The following is a 20,249-nucleotide window of genomic DNA, read 5'->3' on the forward strand; positions in this document are numbered from 1 at the left end:
TTATTGTATATGTGTAAAGTCATATCAAAAGGATAAAACGAAGGGAAATTATGTGCACACTATCATTTCGTTTAAAAATACAATTGTAGGTTTATATAATTTTTATTGTATAAATGCACTTTCTCATATTTTTAGCTAACTTCTTAATGTATTTACTGTTTGTTGGCAAAAACATTTAAACTGATGTCAACAAACAATTAAATTATATCTAAAAAAGTTGTACTTCTTTGCTCGTTTGTATGTAAGTACATTTCCTGCCATGTATATGTAAGTATATAGTTTTTTGTCTTTTATCAGCATTCACTAGCCGTTGGTTCTTCAAAACTTTTAGTAATATTGATTAAAATAAATATTAGCACCGAACCTAATAAAGCACCAATTTGAGTTAGACCACCAGTCCACACCAGTGACCGACCACCCTGGGCACGCATTATTGACGAAATAGATAACTTGGTATAGCTTACTAAACCGATCAGTAGAGTCCATGTAATAATCTACAAGAAAAAAAAATAGAACCGAAAACTCATATACAAATGCTTATGTAACATACCACTAAAGTCGATCCAATGGCTGTGTCATGTAACGGTGGTAATGGACTCATGCAAGCAGTAACGAAAACATAGGTAGTTAAAATGGCGCATAAGCTGCACAATACATATATAGGCCGCAACGATGTATGTGGCAAAAAAATTGCCAAGAAACACGCTACAGGGTTAGCAATCACACTTAATGTTACCGACAAGTGGTACGCTGAATTTCCATATGGCAAACTTGAGTATGATTGTATAGAATTAAACATGCCATTGGCCATGAATGATAAACAACCAATGAGCAGTAATAGCACAACATATTCTGTTGAAGAAATATGTGTTGATTTCTCCTGGTTCTCTGATGCATCGTTAGCCATAACATCTATAGTATTTGTTGCGTTTTTCTCTTCATATTTATAACTGTTACCAAAATCGATTTGACCTGCAGCATATTCACGTTTGGCCAATTTAAGGCGATCGAGCAATGTAAACGCAATTACACTGCATAAAAATGTAACGAATATAAAAAGGAAATAATCCGATGGACTAAAACGTGCAGGTGCATTCACTTTCTCAAATATCTCTTCACCAGATGTGGTAGTGTTTACCAAGATGCATTCAGCGTCGCCACCTATTCCTTGTATTAGTGATACAATACTTGGCAACAAGCCACTTAAGCCCTCTCCAACGAAGTATCTAATAATGAAAAATATGTAAGTATATTAAATATACAATAAGTATAGAAACATATGTGTATGTCATACTTTTGTATAGGGTTGTTAAATGGCACTTACGTCACTAAGTACATTTCCTTAAAGCGACCCATATAGGGCATAAAAAGTACCGAACTCGTGCATGCAGTAAGCGCGGATACAAAAGTAAGTATATACAAAGCTAAGCTCCGCTCATTGCCAAATATCATCACAGTTTTATCGTAAAAGAAGCTGGTGAATAAAGCTGACAATGTGCCAAGCGACAACAATATATAAATAAAAAGTGCATCGCTTATCCTTTTCTTTGAGAAATGTTGTATTAAAGTGTATGTGATTGGACCTATATTGCCAATTTGCACAGCAACACTAAGATACGATGCTAAACTCCAACTTTCCGGCGCTTCCTTAACCAGCAAGGGCACTTGAATGAAGGTACCTTAAGAAAACGAAATCATTAATTTATGATTACTTATACTCTATAATCTGGAAATAAATACCGTTTACACCTAACCATGTGCCGATACCAAAAAATATGGCCAATAAATCTACTATAAAGTTTCGATTCTTTGCAATGTTCGTCATCCTCCCCAGAACTCTTTTTCGCTTAGGTATTTGATTGTTTCTGTAATAAAGTTAAAACACAAATTTTCACAGCCAATTTAATAACTAATTAAACAAAACGTTAGCGCTTGTCTTGTCTAGCCCTGGGCATAGAAAATATTTGTAAAGTGCTGAAGATGTATTTTTATACTTACTCCCACATGCATTAGCGTAGGTTTCTAATATATAGCATATTATTTATATTTAATTTTGTGGAAATCATCAGCCATATGAATTGTTGAAAATGTCTTTTTAGCTTTGTAGCTGAATTAAAGGCATAGGCGCTTTCTAATTAGTGATTAGCTACTTCATGCACATTATTAGGAATGGATAGGTTACAATTTAATATATATGTATGTATGTACACAGAATTATCACCATTAATAAGCGAATGCTAATGAAGTGCTTTCTTCGGAATTGTTATTTTTCTCTTTAAAGTGACTAAAATCACGAGACCTTTCGATTTCCATAACAGATCATCATAAAAATATCGCATAAAAAGAGGAATGGTTTAAATAAATAAGTTTTAAAATATCACATAATATAATAAAAAGAACAATCATAATTGTGTGTTTGCAAACAATCGCGCTTCACTATATCAAAGAATCATAAATTGTTAAGGCTAGCACGTCTGAATGGCTGTCGTAAACATACATACATGATTAGGCAGTCGATAAAGACTGATTTTTCATTTATACCCTGAACAAGGTACATTAACTTTCCCACGAAGTTTGTAACTCCCAGACATCTATATATATATATACATATATACATATATATATACGACAAACATACGTTGCGACAAATGAAAAGTGGGCAAAGTTTCAAATGGATATCTCAAAAACTAAGGTTACATATATATATATATATATATATATATATAAATGCCGTGGCCGTTTATCTGTCCGTTTGTCTGACCGTCTAGAACATTAGTTTTTGAGATATCGATATGAAACTTTGCCCACATTTTCATTTATCGCTACCGCCGATATGGATCACTATAGCATATAGCTGCCTTAGAAATTTGTCGATCAAAATCATGTATTTGTATGAAAAACTGTTTTATTTGACAATGTGTCTTCATGAAATTTGTTAAAGAATATTGTGCTAGGCAGCGGTACAATCTTCAAAGAAATTATTCACATCGGACAACTATAGCATATGCATACGTCATACAAACTTACCGATACACATCAAGTTCTGGTATGGTAAACTTTTTTATTTTACAAAAAATATTCATGAAATACAATATACATAAGTCATGACAACGATACAATTGGATAAAATTTTATTTGACAAAATATTTTCATAAAATTGGCAATAATTATTGGCCAACGCAAAAATACAATCTCCGAAGAAATTATTCACATCCGACAAATATAAAATATACATAGATGCAATACAAGCTAAAAGATTTATGTCAAGAATTAGATCTTTTTATAGCTTTTTATGCTATAAGAAATGCACCTGGGAAGGATATTATAGATTCGGTGCGGTCGACGTTAACATTTTTTAATGTTTTTAATTAAAAATGATATATATCAAGCACACGTTTTGAAATGAGTCATCTTTTTTCAATTTTTTTTATTATTTTTTTTTTTAATTAAAGAAGTTGATTGAATCAAAAATAGTAAGCCCGATTTATTTTTTTATATTGCATTTTGTAATGAAAGATGTTTTTTACTAAAAAACTTAACCAATGAATTTTTTAGAGAACGAACGAATTTTATAAGTAATCGTAACTGAATTTTGTTATTTTTGGTTAAGGCGCAAAATATTGACGGTACTTAGTATTTTATGGAATATCTAGCTGTAAGCAAACGATTTAAAAAATCCGGGGTAAAATCAAAAAGTTCAGGTTATACTTTGTAAGCCAAACTGATTTTATGGCAAAAATATGTGAAAAGTGATGTAGACAGGTTTACGTGGCCACGAGTGTATATACATATGTACATACATACATATAGTACATTATAATTATATATGCATTCATGTATATATTACATGAGTAGTCAGCACAATGTGATACGTAGCAAGCTCATATTTCCACATCAACTCTTTTAAATTCTGTAATAGTATACTTGTCTACTTAAACAAATATATACTATATATGTAAATAATAATAAACATCAATAATCCACACAAAATTACTATATATAACGCAAAAAAACAAAATATTAACAGATTAACTTTTAATTTGCCATTATTTTTTATTCATAAAATTAAATAAAACAAGTTCAAAGAGATTTTGTTTTAAACATAAACAAGTATGAAATGTTGAAAGCAACAAACTGTGTCAAATACACCTACATTAATTTTTGTTGCTATAAAATGGATATTTTTTTACCAAACATTATTATAAGTTTACTATAATGAATCCATAAAATATCAGAAATGCGCTTACCTGTTCAGTAAATAGTTGCTGTCTAAGTCGTGACCACCCGTTAATCGAGAAACCGTCAACCGCTCCGATTGCGATGTTAGGCATACTGAAATAGCCGCCTCTTCCCCAAAACTCACCAGCGAGCTTTCAATTTCATCCTCATTTTTATCATTTTCATATTGCTTTTGTATATGTGTTACCGAGTCTAATGGCTGTTTTTGTTGTTCAGGTTGTTGGTAATCATTGGGCATATCACTCCAATGTTGTTTATAAGGCAATTTGCCGGTAACGTCATGGTCGCACATATTAAAGCAATTACAGCCGCAACTGCAAGAGTTCTTTATCTGATTATAAACAATAACAAAAAGAAATCTTATCTGCATTAGTGCATACATACGTCAAAATTTATTCTCTTAACTGAAAATTGGCTGAAGCTGCAAACGGTTCTCTTTGTGACTGAATGTTTATGTTTGAACTAAAAGATTAGATATTACTTCTTTCGATTATATTTTTATGAACTTCTCATATAAGAAGCGAACAATGTAGGTTATTTAAACTCAGTTCGTTGATCTGTACTGATGTAAGCGGTCACACAGCAGATGCTTCTCAATAGCACGGCACTGCACCAATGATGTAACCTTTGAATGTAAGCCAAGTAGAGGTAAGTGCGTTTATACGCGTATGCACGATTTTTGATAACGCTGCAAAAACAATTGGTATAATCTTACTATATTTTTTATATTAAATATCACAATCAATTTTAAAAATCGCTTTCTTTCTGATAGCACATGTTTTGGTCGTCTTGGCTATAAATTAAATCAATTAATTTAACATCTTTTCGATTAAAAACCTTAATGAATGTAAGTGTATGTATACATGTGTACGTAAATGATTCCCATCTGATTGGATGGCGCATTTAATTTGTTTGATTTGAGAAATGTCGTTCTCACATTGAGTTGTTAAATTGAATTATTACACACCGCGAGGAAAATGATAAACAAAACTCAGCTGTTACAAAAATTGTATCTTCTCACTATCTTTTCAATTCACAATGATACGCGGAGTGTACTTGCACGACGTCAGATGTCGCAATCTATTTCCTATCAACCAGGAAACGCTGTCGTGTGAGTATTAACTGGGTGCCGCTTTGACCTTTTGTATCTTGCAAAATTGCACCAAAACAACAACAAACCCAACTAAAACGTTTTAAATTTTATAGGCTAATTCCTTTAATATTTAAAAACTCAAGAATAACAAAGGATTTAAAATAACGATAGTATATAAACCTTTGCACCAATATTTTGTGACACTTCTTAATGAACGGATATGCACTTTGAATTTAGTTAGAACGATGTTATTATTGAGTACAGACCTCACTGTACCAATTTTTGCTATCCTTACAACGTGGATTAACACACATTGGACAACGCATCAAGAACTTTGGATTTACGGCTTGGCCATTTTTGAGATGATCCGCCACAATGGAACTTAATGCCTCAATGAATAACGGGTGATCATTGGGTGCGGCTGCACGTCTTATTTCCTCCACACCTACCTGTAAAGGAATACACTCCAATATTGATCAACTTTGGCATTTTTTACAACTTCTTACCTCATTAGCCAATTCATCGCAATACTCTATATCGAGTTCATGCAATGTTTCTATGTGCTCATTTACAAATGCAATTGGTACCAGTATGAAATTTTTACGACCCTGCTTTACATATGCCTAAAATAAAAAGGAAAAGGTATAATTTTTCCGTTAATTATGTTTAAGCAATAATTTGAAACGATTTTACCTTTATAGTGTCATCAGTAGCGGGAGCAAGCCACGGCAAGGGTCCTACTTTCGATTGCCACGCCAAAGTATAGGGGTTGGTATTACCCAATTCTTTCATTACTAAGTGCACGCTGGCGCCTACTTCAGAAGGGTAGGGATCACCTCTATTAACCGCTTTTAAAGGTAGGGAATGGGCTGTGAATAGTATAACGACGTCCTTACGTTTTGCCTCACCAAATTTAATTAACTCTTCTCGTATACGTTCAGCAAAAGTTTTAATTAACAAGGGATGAGTCGACCAGCGATCAATTATACTGAATTTTATATTCTTTGGAAGGGAACTAAAAATCAAATACATTATTTTTCAAACTATAGAAGAAATTATAGAATACAAACTGTTGTCGATAATGCGAAAAAATCGAATTAAAGCTTGAACCAGAAGTTGCGCAGCTATATTGAGGATACTGGGAAAACAACACGACTCTTTCGGGGCCATCACTGAAAAGAAAAAAGGTATTTAGAAACTTTTAAATAATATTTCTTGCGGTTATACTTTTCAATTTGCAGTAAAGTGTCCTCAGTGAGTGGATTAACATATCGAAAGCCAACATAATGTTTATGCGGTGCACTTTCAGGGCATTTTCGATCAAGTTCGTTGCACATTAATTGACCTTGCAGTTCTGTCCATTTGAGTATGGGTGATCCACCGCCAATTTCTTTATACTTTTTTTGTACTTCTGGCGTTCGTCTTTGAGCAATCCAAGGACCTAGCCGACTTTGCACTGGCAGTTGAATCATATCTCGATCTGTCATAATTCTCAGGAGGTAATCATGTACTTGATCTGTATGTTGAGGACCACCCATATTTAGCATAAGTATAGCAGTTTTTGGTTTAACAATCGTGGAGTTAAACCTCAACGATACAGAAGTACCAACCGTTTTTAAAGCACCTGGGAATGTAAAAGAAATTAGGAATATTCATTCTAGATTATTTATTTTTCACTGTAAACAGGCAAATGTACAACTGCTATTAAAAGTTATATTCTTGTGCAACCTTTTTCGCAGGTTTATACATACAAGTTACTTACTTGATAACAGACTACTTCGGTGTAACATGTTTTCACTATTTTTTAATCTTTAATTTGTTAATATGTACTTGTGTTCGCAGTAAATAGCAAGTATTTAAAGATGGACCGGTCAAATATATTTCTATTATTTTACAATAAAAGGCAAATATTGTCACTTTCCAATTGTGCTTCTTCTTCCCATAACTGACAATCAAAATGGATTTTTGATGTTGCCAGACGTTTACAAATAATAACGATAGAAACTAGTACTGGGTAGGAAGTAAAATGGAAAGTTAAAGTCGGCAAATAGTATTTCTTATTTTGCTGTAGTTATATAAGTACGTGGCAACCTTAAGTTTTAGTTTTAAGGTATCGTTTAAGTTAAGTTACAATAACAAGCTGTTTTAACGGGTTTGGCCTACAGAAAGGAGTTTACCTTCCGGTTCTCTTTTTCTATCTTATAGCCTTGACAGACTGCAGTGTTAATCCGGATTAACTTCGCACTTAATCAGATCCAAATTTGTCGGTGACAGACGGCAGCTATGCCAGTTTCAAACTCACGTAAACCGGTTGTCATAATATAAAACTTCTTGTTTTATTATTGAAAAATTGAAAAACCGCTGTCAGTGTCACTTGTTTTTCATTTACAAAAGATTAATATTTGCCATTTTTAACAATGTTGCCAACGAAAATGCAACTAACACTCTAAAATTCTTCACTAACTCCTGAAATAATCCGTATTAACTGCATTAACCGCTTTTTGGGTCGTTCTCGTACACCAACTTTGTTGGATTTTATTTGGTGGATACATAGCGATCAGACTACTTGTAGTGATAAATGATAACATTCAAATAAGGTGTCAAAGAATAAAATCGATAAAAAAGGTGTGAAATTATATTCCCAATTTTAAACATTGGAGGTTGCTTCGTAATACCAGCTGTCCTCTGCTCTATTAGTTATGACAAGTCTCCTCGAAAAGAACCCAAATTCTCCGACCTGTTTCCAATCAACATAAATTTTTTAATAAACATTGATATCAATTGAATTGATTTGATGGCAATTGAATCGAATTCTTATTGCATATGTATGTAATAATAATATTGATGTGATCGTTTAAGTGATGGGGCGAATAAGCTTTACTCTGAATTATGGATGTCTGATCCATTAAGACTAGTTGGAACACGAATATCTCAACTTTTTGTAGTTTTAGCTGAATAAGCGCACAAGCAATTGACTACCTGAATATCAAGTAGATATTGTGATTACATGTATTTAAATTTCAATGCCGATTTAGATGATCATTTAGCATCCCTCTAAAATAATTTACTGTGGCTAATAAATGCGCTTACTTAATTGATGTTTATTTAAAAAATTTTAACAAATAGAATGGTGGTTGTTAATGGTGTTTTTTTATGTGTAACATTATACAATATGTTAAGTAATTCCCACTTAAACTCATTAAAATGATTTCCGAAAGTGTGAAATCGAACAATCGGTATATAGGGCTGAAATTTTTGAAGCTAACTTACTACGAGTTCCTTATATAAGTTTTGTTTCGTTAATTTTCTTATCAGTTATCAATTCCTTTTCTTCTTTGATGATGCAGCCAGGTCCTTCTCCATCTGATCTCTCCACTGGATCCGCTTTCCATTAATTCGTTCCACTATGTCAATATCGTCCAATAACTCGTGCAGTTCATCGTTCCATCGAATGCGATATTCGTCGTTGCCAATGCGCAAAGACCATAAATTTTCCGCAAAATCTTTCTCTCGAAAACTCATAACTCCGACTCATCAGGCGCTGTCATCGTCCATGCCTCTGCACCATATATGCGTTGGAATTCGAAGTTGACATTGTTGTTGGTGTTAATACTGGATTATCTACGACTTTGTTCGTAGTCCTTAACACGTTTGCAGGGGTCGTCAACAAAAGGGTGGTATATCATCCGAGGCTGTTCATTTTCTTTTCAGTGGTAGTGTTTTTACGTGGCGGGTCCCAAATCCACAGCACAAACCTGGGGAGGGATGGTTCGCCCTCTCATTTCAAACGGATGTTTTTTGGCTACCCAGAGGATACTTGATCTAATACCGGAAGTCGTGAGCTCCTTGAGCTATTTGTTTCTAGAGACTCGCAAGGGAATGGGGCTCAGAGAACTTTCCTCACTTGCGTGCTACACATGGCTCCATCCTCAGTTATCATTTGCAAGCTCAAAAACGCAGATAGGGTCCAATAAGGCATCATGTTGGAAATATGATTTCTTGTGTTTCGTTGAACTCGTTAAAAGATTTCAAATTTTTAGATTATAATATTTCTCAAATAATGCTCAAAATAACTCCAGTAGTGAATGAGAGCACTGGAGTTCTCACAGTCCTATGAAAATCGCACCCACTTTTCACGGTCTTATATACCATTCGTAAAAATGAATTTTATGGCTTGGATTTGTATCTCTTTCTGCGTTTTGAAAGCACATATGTATGTACATATGTTTAAGCTCTATTATCCTACATCTATCTAGAATATAACTATTCTACTCATGGGAAATTATTGCCCTATTACATATATTACAAAAATTTACTCGAAAAGCCCTAATAATCAATGACTTCTACTACGATCGCAACGCTTGCAGTCTTGAGGAGAGATTTATTAAAATTTTCGCAAAATTCCAGCTAAATAAATTGTTCTTCTTCTAGTTGAATATTTATCTAATTTGTTTTGATTTGTAGTGCAATATTATACAGTAGGGTTAAAGCGTGTAATTTGCAATTGATTTATAATTTTTTTGATTGTTATTATAATTATTTATCTCTAATGATTTACATATTGATATTATTACATTTATTCTTATTATTTATTGCGGTAGTTTTCCGTTACTAAACAATATGCAAATTACGTTGATTGAGAAAGTCGTTTTGTGAAAAACTACGAGTAATAATACAAAAACTAACCGCTTTTACATATATAAAATTGTCTTTTTATACTCTGAACAGGATATGCTCGTATTAAATTTATCACGATGTTTGTAACATGCAAATAGATACGTCGGAGACGCTAAAAAATATGTACATACATACTTATATACATGCATACACATGTATACTTGATATTCCCTCAATTTTTGAGATACTATATCTATCTGAAATATCGTTTCATTCCCAAAAAACTGATATATAAACTGATTGAACAAATTCAAGCTTGAAAATGAAATTGTATTATACTTAAGTATGTACATACATATATTTGGTTGGATCAATTTAAAGTTTCTTCATATTTCCGCAAAAGATGTACATATGTACATACATATACATACAGATATGTAAATTAGAGATTAGAGCGGGTTAAAAAAAAAACGGAAAATGGGGTTTGCCGCAAATGTTCCAAGTATCTTTGCGGTTAATTTTTTGGGCATGGATCATGGCTGTGCTTATGCTAGAATCGTACCAAAACACTTACATACATCTTTTGCACAGACGACGTTGAATAAAGGTCGCAAATAAGATGCTTTAGAATGTAACTGAGTCAGAGAACATAAAGACAAGTCTTTACGTTCTTTGACTGAGTATCGTACATTCAACAAACGTCTCATTATTGGTGACGAGATTTTACTTCATGAACACGACGACGAAACTATCTGACAATCTAGCGAATGACGCGCCAAAAATAGTCGAAACCGAAAAACCAAAGCTGACTGAGGTGGGCTACAAGGCATCCCAGCCGAGACTTATACCAAGCGTATTGGATTTGTCATGTTGGTACTGGCTCCGTACCCTATTTTGAAGACGATAATAAAGATTTATATTTTCAAAATTTTGTATTTTGTTTTATTAGTCCGGGACAAATTTGATCAAATGCTATACATATACTTATTTACCTTTGTAAGTATGTACATATGTTTTCGAAGTTTATACATAAATATGAACATACATATGTATATGAAAAATGTTCAGGGTGGTTTTAGCCTTTGAGTTTCACTCTACATAACTACGGGTGCTTATCACATTTACTCAAATGGTTAGAACTCCATTTCACAAATTTTATGCAAGCTTGAGTCACACTCGGTAAAATATGGCTCTCAGCATGATTTATAAACTTACATATACCATTCATATACATACATAAGTATATTGGTAAAATAAAGTTTTCCGAGGCATTCCACATACTAATTTATCATACATACATACTTTTAAACAAACTCTCATATCGAAAGCGTAGCCTGCTCATAGCCAGCTAAGCTGCTTGTAAACAGCTACTATATGTAAGTACTCCCAGTTACGGGTCGTATAAATGGGCATACGTATTATGTACATATGTACATATATCTAACATATTTGAGTGCAGAAGTTAATGCAGTGTTAAACTTATTGCGGCATGTGCTCATCGTTCTATCGGCAACGTTTACGTTCATTTGTTAAATGAAAGTAGAAAATGTATGTATGTAAGTATGTATGAAGCTTTTTTGTGTACATTCGGACACATGCACATACGTATATATTATAGAATATGAATAACCGTTCTACGCCAACTCGAAAACCAACGAAAGTTCAGTCAGTCACATTTTTGAGTTCTAACCACGCAGATCTCTTGGCAAAGCACCCGCATAATAAAAAACTTCGGAAATTACACACTCGATATTTGTATAAAACAGCAAATTAGCACTATTTTAATAAAAGTACAAAAAGATTTTAGCATTTTGGGCATATTGAGCGGCGTAGTGGTTATTTTTAGCAATATTTTAATAGAATTTTATGTGTAAACGAATGTTAATACTTACATACTTATGAATGTACACATTTATGTGCACAAGTATATTTGAATTTCGTCGCATATGTACAATAATAGTATGAACAAGCTGATGAAAGCACAGTGCGAAGTGCACAAGTGACGCATGAAGTCGTAAAAATATTCAATTAACATACTTATATACATACATAAATATATACACTAACAAAAACGAAAAGAAAAACAGTAAACAAATATTTATCTAGTTGCTCAACTGATTGTTTGTCGCTTTCAGCCGTATCGGTCAATTCTGTACACATTTACCGCTTTAACAAAATTAATTCACGTAAAAATTATCTGCGAAATCGCTATTGGAAACGGACCGCACGTGAATATTTGGCATTGCCCATTGAGCCGAACGTTCTCAGCCGGCCAGCGCATACCCGCCGTGCTGCGAGTACAACATATTTCTTACATATATGTACATATGTATGTAAGTATTTCAAACGCCGGGAGCATATACGGATAAGAGAGTATGCGAACGTGTTTATGAATAAGCATCATTTTGCATTGGTACATACCGAAAATAAGGTGATTCGTCTGCGTAGCGTCTCACGCTCAAGAGTTCGCTAGTGACGACGTGGTTGTTGCGCCACTTTCCGGAGAGTGTAATACATACCTACTACATACATACGTGCATTTTGAGTGCTGAGAGCTAGCTGTACGCAATACAAATCGTAAAGAGCACAGGTGGTGATTTTCATAAGCAATTTATACCTTTAACCAATAAGACGGAGTTTCGTTTGCAGTTATTTAAACTAAACAATAAAGTCAGTATTCGCAAATCAACAGCAGCCGTAAAGCTTTCGCACATAAACAGTTGCAAAAATGGGTTACGATGAGGTGCTTGTGCCCCTGGGAGATTTCGGCAAATATCAACGTCTTATTTTCTTTTTACTCTGTCTTACAGCTATCTCTTGTGCCTTTCATAAAATGTCGCGCACATTTATTTTTGCCAAACCGAACTTCCGTTGTCAACTTCCTTTTGAGCACGAAGCGAATGACACTCATCTTAACGCCAGCAAAACGAACGATTTCAAATTGTCGGCTCACCTGTGGCATTTGGTTTATCCCGCAGATACAGCTGATCCGAAAATAGGACGTTATGAGGCTTGTAGCTACTTTAATATTGAAGAAAAATACTATGAGTTGTTGGGTGGCAGTATGACGGCATATAATGACAGCAGCTCGCTGCTGCTTCAAAACATTACATTGAGTAATGAAACGATGCCTTGTAACGGCTATATTTATGATCGGTCCAAGATTAGCAACAGCGCCGTTACAGAATGGAATATGATTTGCGATCACAGTTTCTTGGTAGCCACTAGCGATGCGATATTTATGTTTGGCGTTTTGGTTGGTAGTATTGGCTTCGGCCAGTTATCGGATAAGTGTGGCCGAAAGCCGGTCTTCTTTGTTTCGCTGCTGATTCAGGTGTCGTTTGGCATACTGGCCGGTATTGCACCAGATTATCTTACCTATATAATCGTACGCTTTATAATTGGCGCCACAACTTCGGGAGTGTTCCTCGTTGCTTATGTCATTGCTATGGAGATGGTGGGTCCGAAGAAACGTTTATATGCCGGCATATTCTTGATGATGTTCTTCTCCGTGGGTTTTATGCTTACAGCGGTATTTGCCTACTTCATAAATGAATGGCGCACATTACAAATAGCCATTTCATTACCGGGTCTTTTATTTCTCGGCTATTATTGGATAATACCAGAGTCTGCTCGTTGGCTAATTTCGAATAATCGTAAAGAAGCCGCGATAGCCAACATTCAGAAAGCCGCTCGTTTCAACAAAGTGCACTTAGACGCGGCTGAAATTAATCGATTACTAAGCGATGAGGAAAACGTCGAAAACTTGAAAACCAAAGAAACGCAAGAGAACACTACTGTGACATCTAACAGAGCAGTATCCGTTTTCGATCTACTACGTTATCCGAATTTACGTCGAAAAACGTTGTTAATTTTTTTCGATTGGTTTGTGAATAGCGGTACTTATTACGGACTTTCGTGGAACACAAACGCTTTGGGTGACAATATGTTGCTGAATTTTGTAATTTCCGGCGCAGTTGAGATTCCAGCCTTCACTTTCTTGCTTTTCACACTCAATCGTTGGGGACGACGCACCATTCTCTGCGGCTGTATGTTAGTTGCCGGATCCGCGCTGCTGCTCACCATTGTCGTGCCGGAAGAATTGAATTGGCTGATAATTGTGCTGGCAATGATGGGCAAACTCGCTATCACCGCTTCTTATGGCACCGTTTACATTTTCTCAGCTGAGCAATTCCCCACGGTAGTGAGAAATGTGGGCTTAGGCGCGTCTTCGATGATGGCACGTATTGGCGGTATTTTAGCGCCCTTCATCAATATGCTGAGCAATGTATGGCGTCCGTTGCCGCTCATTATTTTCGGAAGCGCTGCATTCATCGGTGGACTACTGTCGTTGCTGCTGCCTGAGACACACAACAAGCCGACGCTGGAGACTATAGAGGAGGGTGAAAATTTCGGTAGAAAGGTAGATACGAGGATCGAGCGATCTAATAAAGACATATTTATTGTGGATAACATGGAAAATGTGCCTTTGAACAGTAATGGAAATCATCCTGACAAAATACAAATTAAAAATATGACTAGTTGAAAAGTTAAAGTTGTATCACCAAGTTTTAGTTTAAACAATTTGATTTCATTTTGCGCTCAGCTGTGCAGATATGTAAAAACCCAAGTACTTACAATAACATTTTCGTAAACGTTTCGATTTAATTTAAATATACGTATGTTCTTTTCATATATTAATTTGGAAACCATTATGGCTTACAATATATGCAAAATTTCAACACTTATACGTTCTGGTTCGGCTATTTAAATAATTTAACTAAACTTCCGGGGATTTCAACAAAATATGTTATATATGTATATATTTATTTAGACTATCGCACTAGTTATCACACTTTTCACATTTATCAAAAAGTATTTAAAGTATTTCTACTGCTTTCAAAAATTACCCAACTGCATAACATATTACTTAATTGTCGTAAGCTAGTCGTATGTTAAACATTTATTAGTGCGTATATCTATGTATATGTATTGCGGTATACTCTGTCTACTTAAATATTACCAAATTGTGATGAGTTATAATTACGAATTCTACAAACTAGCAACAATAATATATTTTATTTTATTAATTATTATTTTAAATGGACAAATTATATAGTGTATGTACTATATAAATGAAAAAAACGATAAATATATATACATATAAATAAATATTTCTTAGATCTCAAAAATATGACTTTTATATTGATTCATGCAGAAAGAAAGCACGAATCTCAAAGTAGATTGAATGTTATCAGCGGTTGAGAAATCGATCTAAAATTTTGCACACATTGTTTTCACCCAAGAAGCTGCTTGTCGGTACCGCCGATAACGGACTACTATAGCATATGGCTGCCACATAAACTGAACGATCAAATACATGCCTTTGTATCAAAAACTTTTTTATTTAACGAAATTTGACACGGATTATTGCGCAAGGCAATGGTAAAATCAGCGAACAATTGTCCTATCAAGAACTAGTACTTGTGTGGAAACTTTTCTATATTATGTTGAGATATGTATGTTCTCGAAATTCGGAATGAATTAGTACAATCTTCAAAGAAATCGTTCAGATCGGGCCATTATAGCATATAGCTGTCATATAAACTGATTGATGAAAATAAAGTTAAAGATCTTTTTATATACTTTTATGCTAGAAGAAATGATCCTGGGTATGCTGCAGCCTAAGTTAACGTTTTTTCTTGTTTTATTATGTAATATATAATTCTGTGATCAAAAGATCTTCCCAACAAAGTCAAAGTCTGACGCACTGAATAGTATAGAGTTTTCCAATAAAAGGGCTACAAAAGTGTTTTTAAGGGGTTACCCTTAAGAATTTTCAATTTTTTTCTGCATTTTCGTTAAATGTAATATCTTGTAATATTCTCTGAAAATTTCACGTTTATCCGATAATTAGTTTTTGATTTATTCGACAAATAACAAAGAGAGTTAAGGCACTTCAAAGCGCTAGTGTGAAACTTTAAACGTGTTTTTCTCAAAACTATGTATTTTGAACTGGTGACAACTGTAACTCGAAAACCGCTCAGTAGATTTTAATGAAATTTATACAGCTTACATACATAATAAACTCGGTCCTGATCGAAGGATTTTTTGTTTTTCAAAAATTTCGAAATACAAAAATTTCGACAAAAATTTCCTGAGGCCGCCATTTGTTTAATTAAAAAAAATCCTTCGACCAGGCCCGAGTTTATCTATTTATAAAACTAATTTTTTTGTACGATTGATTTTGGATGAATCTCCAAGGACTTATGGTTGCCACGGCAAGTACCTTTTTTGGAACTGGGTCAACACAAACAACTATAACTTTGGAAATAAAATTTTTTTTTGAAATTTTCGTGACTTCAAGTCAACACATTCTATAATATAATGCAAAAAAAAAATACTGAAAGTTCTCATTTTTTCGTGCCTCTGACTACCCCTAACCCCTTAAATAAAGCAAAAACGGTTTGGGATATCAATGTAATTCTTTATTCTTGTGAAAATACATTTGATGTCATTATGTATGAAACTCGATTTCTTTTGCATCGCCACCTCGGGAACGCTTGCAGAAGTCCAGACGCTGAACCCTATTTACGACGGTTTTCAAGCAAAAAATTCGCTGTGTGGCTTGTGGCGTTTGGAACCACATAATGCCCGAGTCCGTATCATCCGGTTCAGGGCCAAATATTCGATTATAATTGAGCGTTAGCGATTCCCATTCACACTAACGTGCCGGTCTTCATTATCACAGAAGAAATACGGCCCAATGACGCCGCCGGCCCTTAAACCGAACCAAGCCGTTATTTTTTCGGGAATCATGGGGTACGTATGGATTGCTACCTGACTAATAACGCATATTTTGCTTATTGACGAAGCCATACAGCCAGAAATGAACGACGACCATTAATTGGACGTAGCGCTCTTAAAATAGAAATTTGAATAATTTCGACTCGTTGTTGGATCGCATATCTTTCCATGAAGAAACCTTACTGAAGAGAAAAGTCAAAAGAGCGCGAAAAAAATATGATTTTTTTCTTTGAAATTATTTTTTTGTACTCTTGAAATGTGAATAAACTCATAAACAAATATAGAAGAATCCAGGACTGCTGCTTCCTTTGTGTGAAGGAAAAATCTTTGTATTCATTCATATGCAATTGTTAATTGCCATCTCATAGTTAGTTAGTTTAGATGTGAAATCTATAGAATAGTAACTTTTTTTTTAAGAAAGCTGCAATGAAAGACTTTGGCAGTTAATTTGAATTGAGATTTATTTTCATATCTATTGCTGCTGGAGTCAATGACATAAAGCAATAAAGAATGTCGTTCATTGGGCTATCGTATATAAAATATTAAAGTGTATGTGTGTATATAGTAGACATGTACGTATGTATCTTAAGTAACTGCCCAATGCTTCTTAATGAAAATGTGTGCAAACAATCAAGACCATCAATTAAGTTGATGGCTACACAACAAGCGAAAGTCGTTTATACTTTTATTCATACATATGTACATATGTATGTGTATAAAAATGTATATATGCCACAATTTTAAAATTGATTAATAAAATATATTGCTATTCTGGACACGTGCTACTCTTTTTGACGTTGTAAACAACCAAATATTACTTCTCTCAAACTTGATTTGACAAGCTGTCTAGATTTCCAAGAGACATTCTTTAGTTACACTTGACTAAAGCAAACCTTAAGAACAATGCCTTTGAACATTTTTTTGCACTCTTGCAACGTGTTGCTACAGAGTATTATGATTTTGTTCACCTAACGGTTGAGCGTATCACTTATAACTAAGCGAGTTAAATATAGGGTTATACTTGTATATATATAAAAGATCAGGATGCTAAAAAAGTTGAAATCCGGTTGACTGTCTGTCTGTTTGTACGTCCGTTCGTCCATGCAAGCTGTAACTTGAATAAAAATGATGAAACTTGGTACACCTTAGTACAAAAACAGTCGAGTTCATAGATGGGCGTAATCGGACAACTTCATAACTAAGTACTAAATTATGATGTAAAGCTGTAATTTGGTACAGGGGATCGCGGCAGCAAGGAGCATCAGTAGGAAAATATTTTTGAAAAAGTGGCCGTCTCATATCTCGGGACCCGACCAATCGATTTTAACAAAATTTAGTTCATGGCATTTTTTTTCATTCTCATGTCACATTGTGAAAATGGACGAAATCGGACAACAACCATGCCTACTTCCCATATACCATAATTTTAAATTCCATTTCCACTCCGTGAGTTTCCAGTACACAAAGCAGGAAGCAATTAATATAACGGGATAAAACTTTGCACGAAAAATGTCTTTAGTGTGTGTCACCTCATGACCAAAAATTGTTTAAACCCAATAAAAACTGTTCAAGCCCCTAGGTACCGAATATTTAGATCCAGGTACCTATAGTTGACTTTTGATCGAAAATGTCGAACAATGTGTGATATATAAATATATAAATGAAATTAAGGGGTAGTCCTTTTCTTATAATGGTATGTTTGTATGACAAAATTGAGTTCAATCGTATCGTACGGGATGTATGTACTCGTATTAGTCAGCCCCCAAATACTTAATAAAAAGATTTTCGTTCATTGTGCCGAAAATAGACAAATTTGAGCCCCTATATAACTAATATCAGGGGTTTCGAACATCCGTGTGACTTTACTCTTTATGATTGGTTTTACACCTTAAAGTATTTCCCTGACTTTGATTCTTGCAAGAGTATAAAATGTTCGCTTGCACCCGAACATAGCCCTCACTTGTACATTTACATTTTAATTACCGTAAATTTTTTAAAGAATAAATATTTTAAATAGTAGACAACTTGAACTGTAACATATTCCATAGCGATATATACATACATATGTATGTACATTTATGTATATAGTATAAGTATATATGTAAATATTCATGGACATAATTTGCAGCATCCGTCTGCTTTCATTAATTAAACATTCAACAACAAAATAAGCATGTGCATTATCATAGTTAAGTGTGATTGTGGCTGTATGTTGTGTACATATGTATGTATGGCGTCGTTGTTTCTTATTTCGAGTTCACTTTACATTAAATCTCGAATCTTTAAATTTTTGTAACATCTTTTGAACAGCTTTGAGAAGTTTGAAATGGCACTTGCAACAAATATAATATATTAGCAATACATTTAGATCCGAAAAATATATATTTATAGTATGTATGTACATACATATAAGTACTCATATTGATAATAAATCGAGGGTGAATCAATTGGTTTTGTTCGAACTAATGAACTGCGACGGCTATTGAGGATTAAGTCTACTTAGCTACGACATACTTGTGCATAGTACATACATAAGTATGTTCAAACATACATATGTATGCCTTTAATTAATTTCATTTAAATTTGTTCTTTAAACGACGTAATGAAGGAAAATAGGCCGACAATTAAAGAAGTAAAAATAATATACATACATATTTATTGTATTTGTACTGTCCCTTTTGATGTTAACCGGCAAATGATGGAATTTATAAGTTTTAATATTATAAAATCTAACTTGGAAACATTATATCCAAGTTAGAAATGTAGTCGCACTGGTTTGGTGTTGTTAGCCGCAGCTGACCGTTAATAAGAAATTGTTGTACCCTGAACAGGGCCACGAAGTTTGTAACACACGGAAGGAAAGACCGGATATATACGAAATATAATATTTATGTATATACCATTTGCTTGCATACGCTGAGTTGATGCAGCCATGTCCGCATTATTGAGATATAGATCTGAAATTATGCATATGCCATGTTTTTCCCAAGAAGCTGCTTCATTGTTGAAACGGCCGATAACTTACCACTATGCCATCAATACCAAGTGTTTATATTGCAACGTTTTTCTTTGAGAAGATTTATTCACAAAATTTTGGTTGAATTGTTCCAAATCAACGGTACAGTCTACGGACAAATTGTGCAGATCTTATCACTATTGTCAAGTTCTTGTATGAAATCTTTTGTATTTATGAAGTGTATTATAACATGGTTACAAACAAAATACAATTTTGTGTTTTTCACAATTTTGTGCTTTGGTATAATCATGATTTTATACCTGATTATAGTCATTATATAGCCATGGTATACTGTCTGGTAGTGAAGCACATAATCAACTTTGTGTTTTCAAAGCAGTGAAATTATATTTCTCAATATTTTTGGAGAATAATTTGAAAATACATATGTATGTGCTAACGCCAGACTTATTTCAGGAAACTGTCCAATTTATGTTAATCAAAAGCGTATTTATTACTTTGGACAAGTTAAATTTGTTG

The 20,249-nt window shown here is 34.0% G+C and overlaps 3 protein-coding genes across 8 annotated transcripts; 1 reads left to right on the plus strand and 2 right to left on the minus strand.

Moving 5' to 3' along the window:
* Positions 1 to 83: 83 nt before the first annotated feature.
* Positions 84 to 5,227, minus strand: LOC105231739 (solute carrier family 52, riboflavin transporter, member 3-A). 4 transcript variants are annotated; one of them, XM_011213182.4, is made up of 7 exons: positions 5,103 to 5,227; positions 4,624 to 4,927; positions 4,248 to 4,553; positions 1,741 to 1,865; positions 1,325 to 1,679; positions 551 to 1,226; positions 84 to 494 (listed from the first exon to the last, which is right to left on the minus strand). In XM_011213182.4, the coding sequence occupies exons 3-7, from the start codon at positions 4,529 to 4,531 to the stop codon at positions 294 to 296; spliced, it is 1,641 nt and encodes a 546-aa protein (XP_011211484.2). In that variant the 5' UTR covers positions 4,532 to 4,553; positions 4,624 to 4,927; positions 5,103 to 5,227; the 3' UTR covers positions 84 to 293. The 4 variants fall into 4 exon arrangements, with proteins under 4 accessions (XP_011211484.2, XP_011211483.2, XP_029408483.2 ...); XM_011213181.4 differs by having other exon boundaries at positions 5,077 to 5,226; XM_029552623.2 differs by having other exon boundaries at positions 4,248 to 4,570; positions 5,103 to 5,203.
* A 203-nt stretch (positions 5,228 to 5,430) lies between these two features.
* LOC105231740 (ferrochelatase, mitochondrial) lies at positions 5,431 to 7,268 on the minus strand. The gene is made up of 6 exons (XM_011213185.4): positions 7,095 to 7,268; positions 6,560 to 6,956; positions 6,403 to 6,504; positions 6,026 to 6,347; positions 5,839 to 5,955; positions 5,431 to 5,781 (listed from the first exon to the last, which is right to left on the minus strand). The coding sequence occupies exons 1-6, from the start codon at positions 7,120 to 7,122 to the stop codon at positions 5,584 to 5,586; spliced, it is 1,164 nt and encodes a 387-aa protein (XP_011211487.2). The 5' UTR covers positions 7,123 to 7,268; the 3' UTR covers positions 5,431 to 5,583.
* A 4,752-nt stretch (positions 7,269 to 12,020) lies between these two features.
* On the plus strand, positions 12,021 to 15,141 carry LOC105231741 (organic cation transporter-like protein). Of its 3 annotated transcripts, XM_029552625.2 has the most exons (3): positions 12,021 to 12,539; positions 12,599 to 12,692; positions 12,760 to 15,141. In XM_029552625.2, the coding sequence occupies exon 3, from the start codon at positions 12,783 to 12,785 to the stop codon at positions 14,493 to 14,495; it is 1,713 nt and encodes a 570-aa protein (XP_029408485.2). In that variant the 5' UTR covers positions 12,021 to 12,539; positions 12,599 to 12,692; positions 12,760 to 12,782; the 3' UTR covers positions 14,496 to 15,141. The 3 variants fall into 3 exon arrangements, with proteins under 3 accessions (XP_029408485.2, XP_049317316.1, XP_011211488.2); XM_049461359.1 differs by having other exon boundaries at positions 12,021 to 12,692; XM_011213186.4 differs by having other exon boundaries at positions 12,599 to 15,141.
* Positions 15,142 to 20,249: the final 5,108 nt, after the last annotated feature.

The sequence above is a fragment of the Bactrocera dorsalis genome, unplaced genomic scaffold (genome assembly GCF_023373825.1).
Source record: "Bactrocera dorsalis isolate Fly_Bdor unplaced genomic scaffold, ASM2337382v1 BdCtg025, whole genome shotgun sequence".
Taxonomy (NCBI): Eukaryota; Metazoa; Arthropoda; class Insecta; order Diptera; family Tephritidae; genus Bactrocera; species Bactrocera dorsalis.

Bases quoted from the DNA above. Each gene is read 5' to 3' on its own strand.
- LOC105231741 (XM_011213186.4), top strand. From the start codon at position 12,678: ATGGGTTACGATGAGGTGCTTGTGCCCCTGGGAGATTTCGGCAAATAT.
- LOC105231739 (XM_011213182.4), bottom strand. From the start codon at position 4,531: ATGTGCGACCATGACGTTACCGGCAAATTGCCTTATAAACAACATTGG. The intron at 1,866-4,247 runs GTAAGCGCATTT...ACTTTATTACAG, and splicing joins AGCAACTATTTACTGAACAG to AAACAATCAAATACCTAAGC. The intron at 1,680-1,740 runs GTATTTATTTCC...CGTTTTCTTAAG, and splicing joins CACATGGTTAGGTGTAAACG to GTACCTTCATTCAAGTGCCC.
- LOC105231740 (XM_011213185.4), bottom strand. From the start codon at position 7,122: ATGTTACACCGAAGTAGTCTGTTATCAA. The intron at 6,505-6,559 runs GTATAACCGCAA...TTTTCTTTTCAG, and splicing joins ACTTTACTGCAAATTGAAAA to TGATGGCCCCGAAAGAGTCG. The intron at 5,782-5,838 runs GTAAGAAGTTGT...ATTCCTTTACAG, and splicing joins GCGATGAATTGGCTAATGAG to GTAGGTGTGGAGGAAATAAG.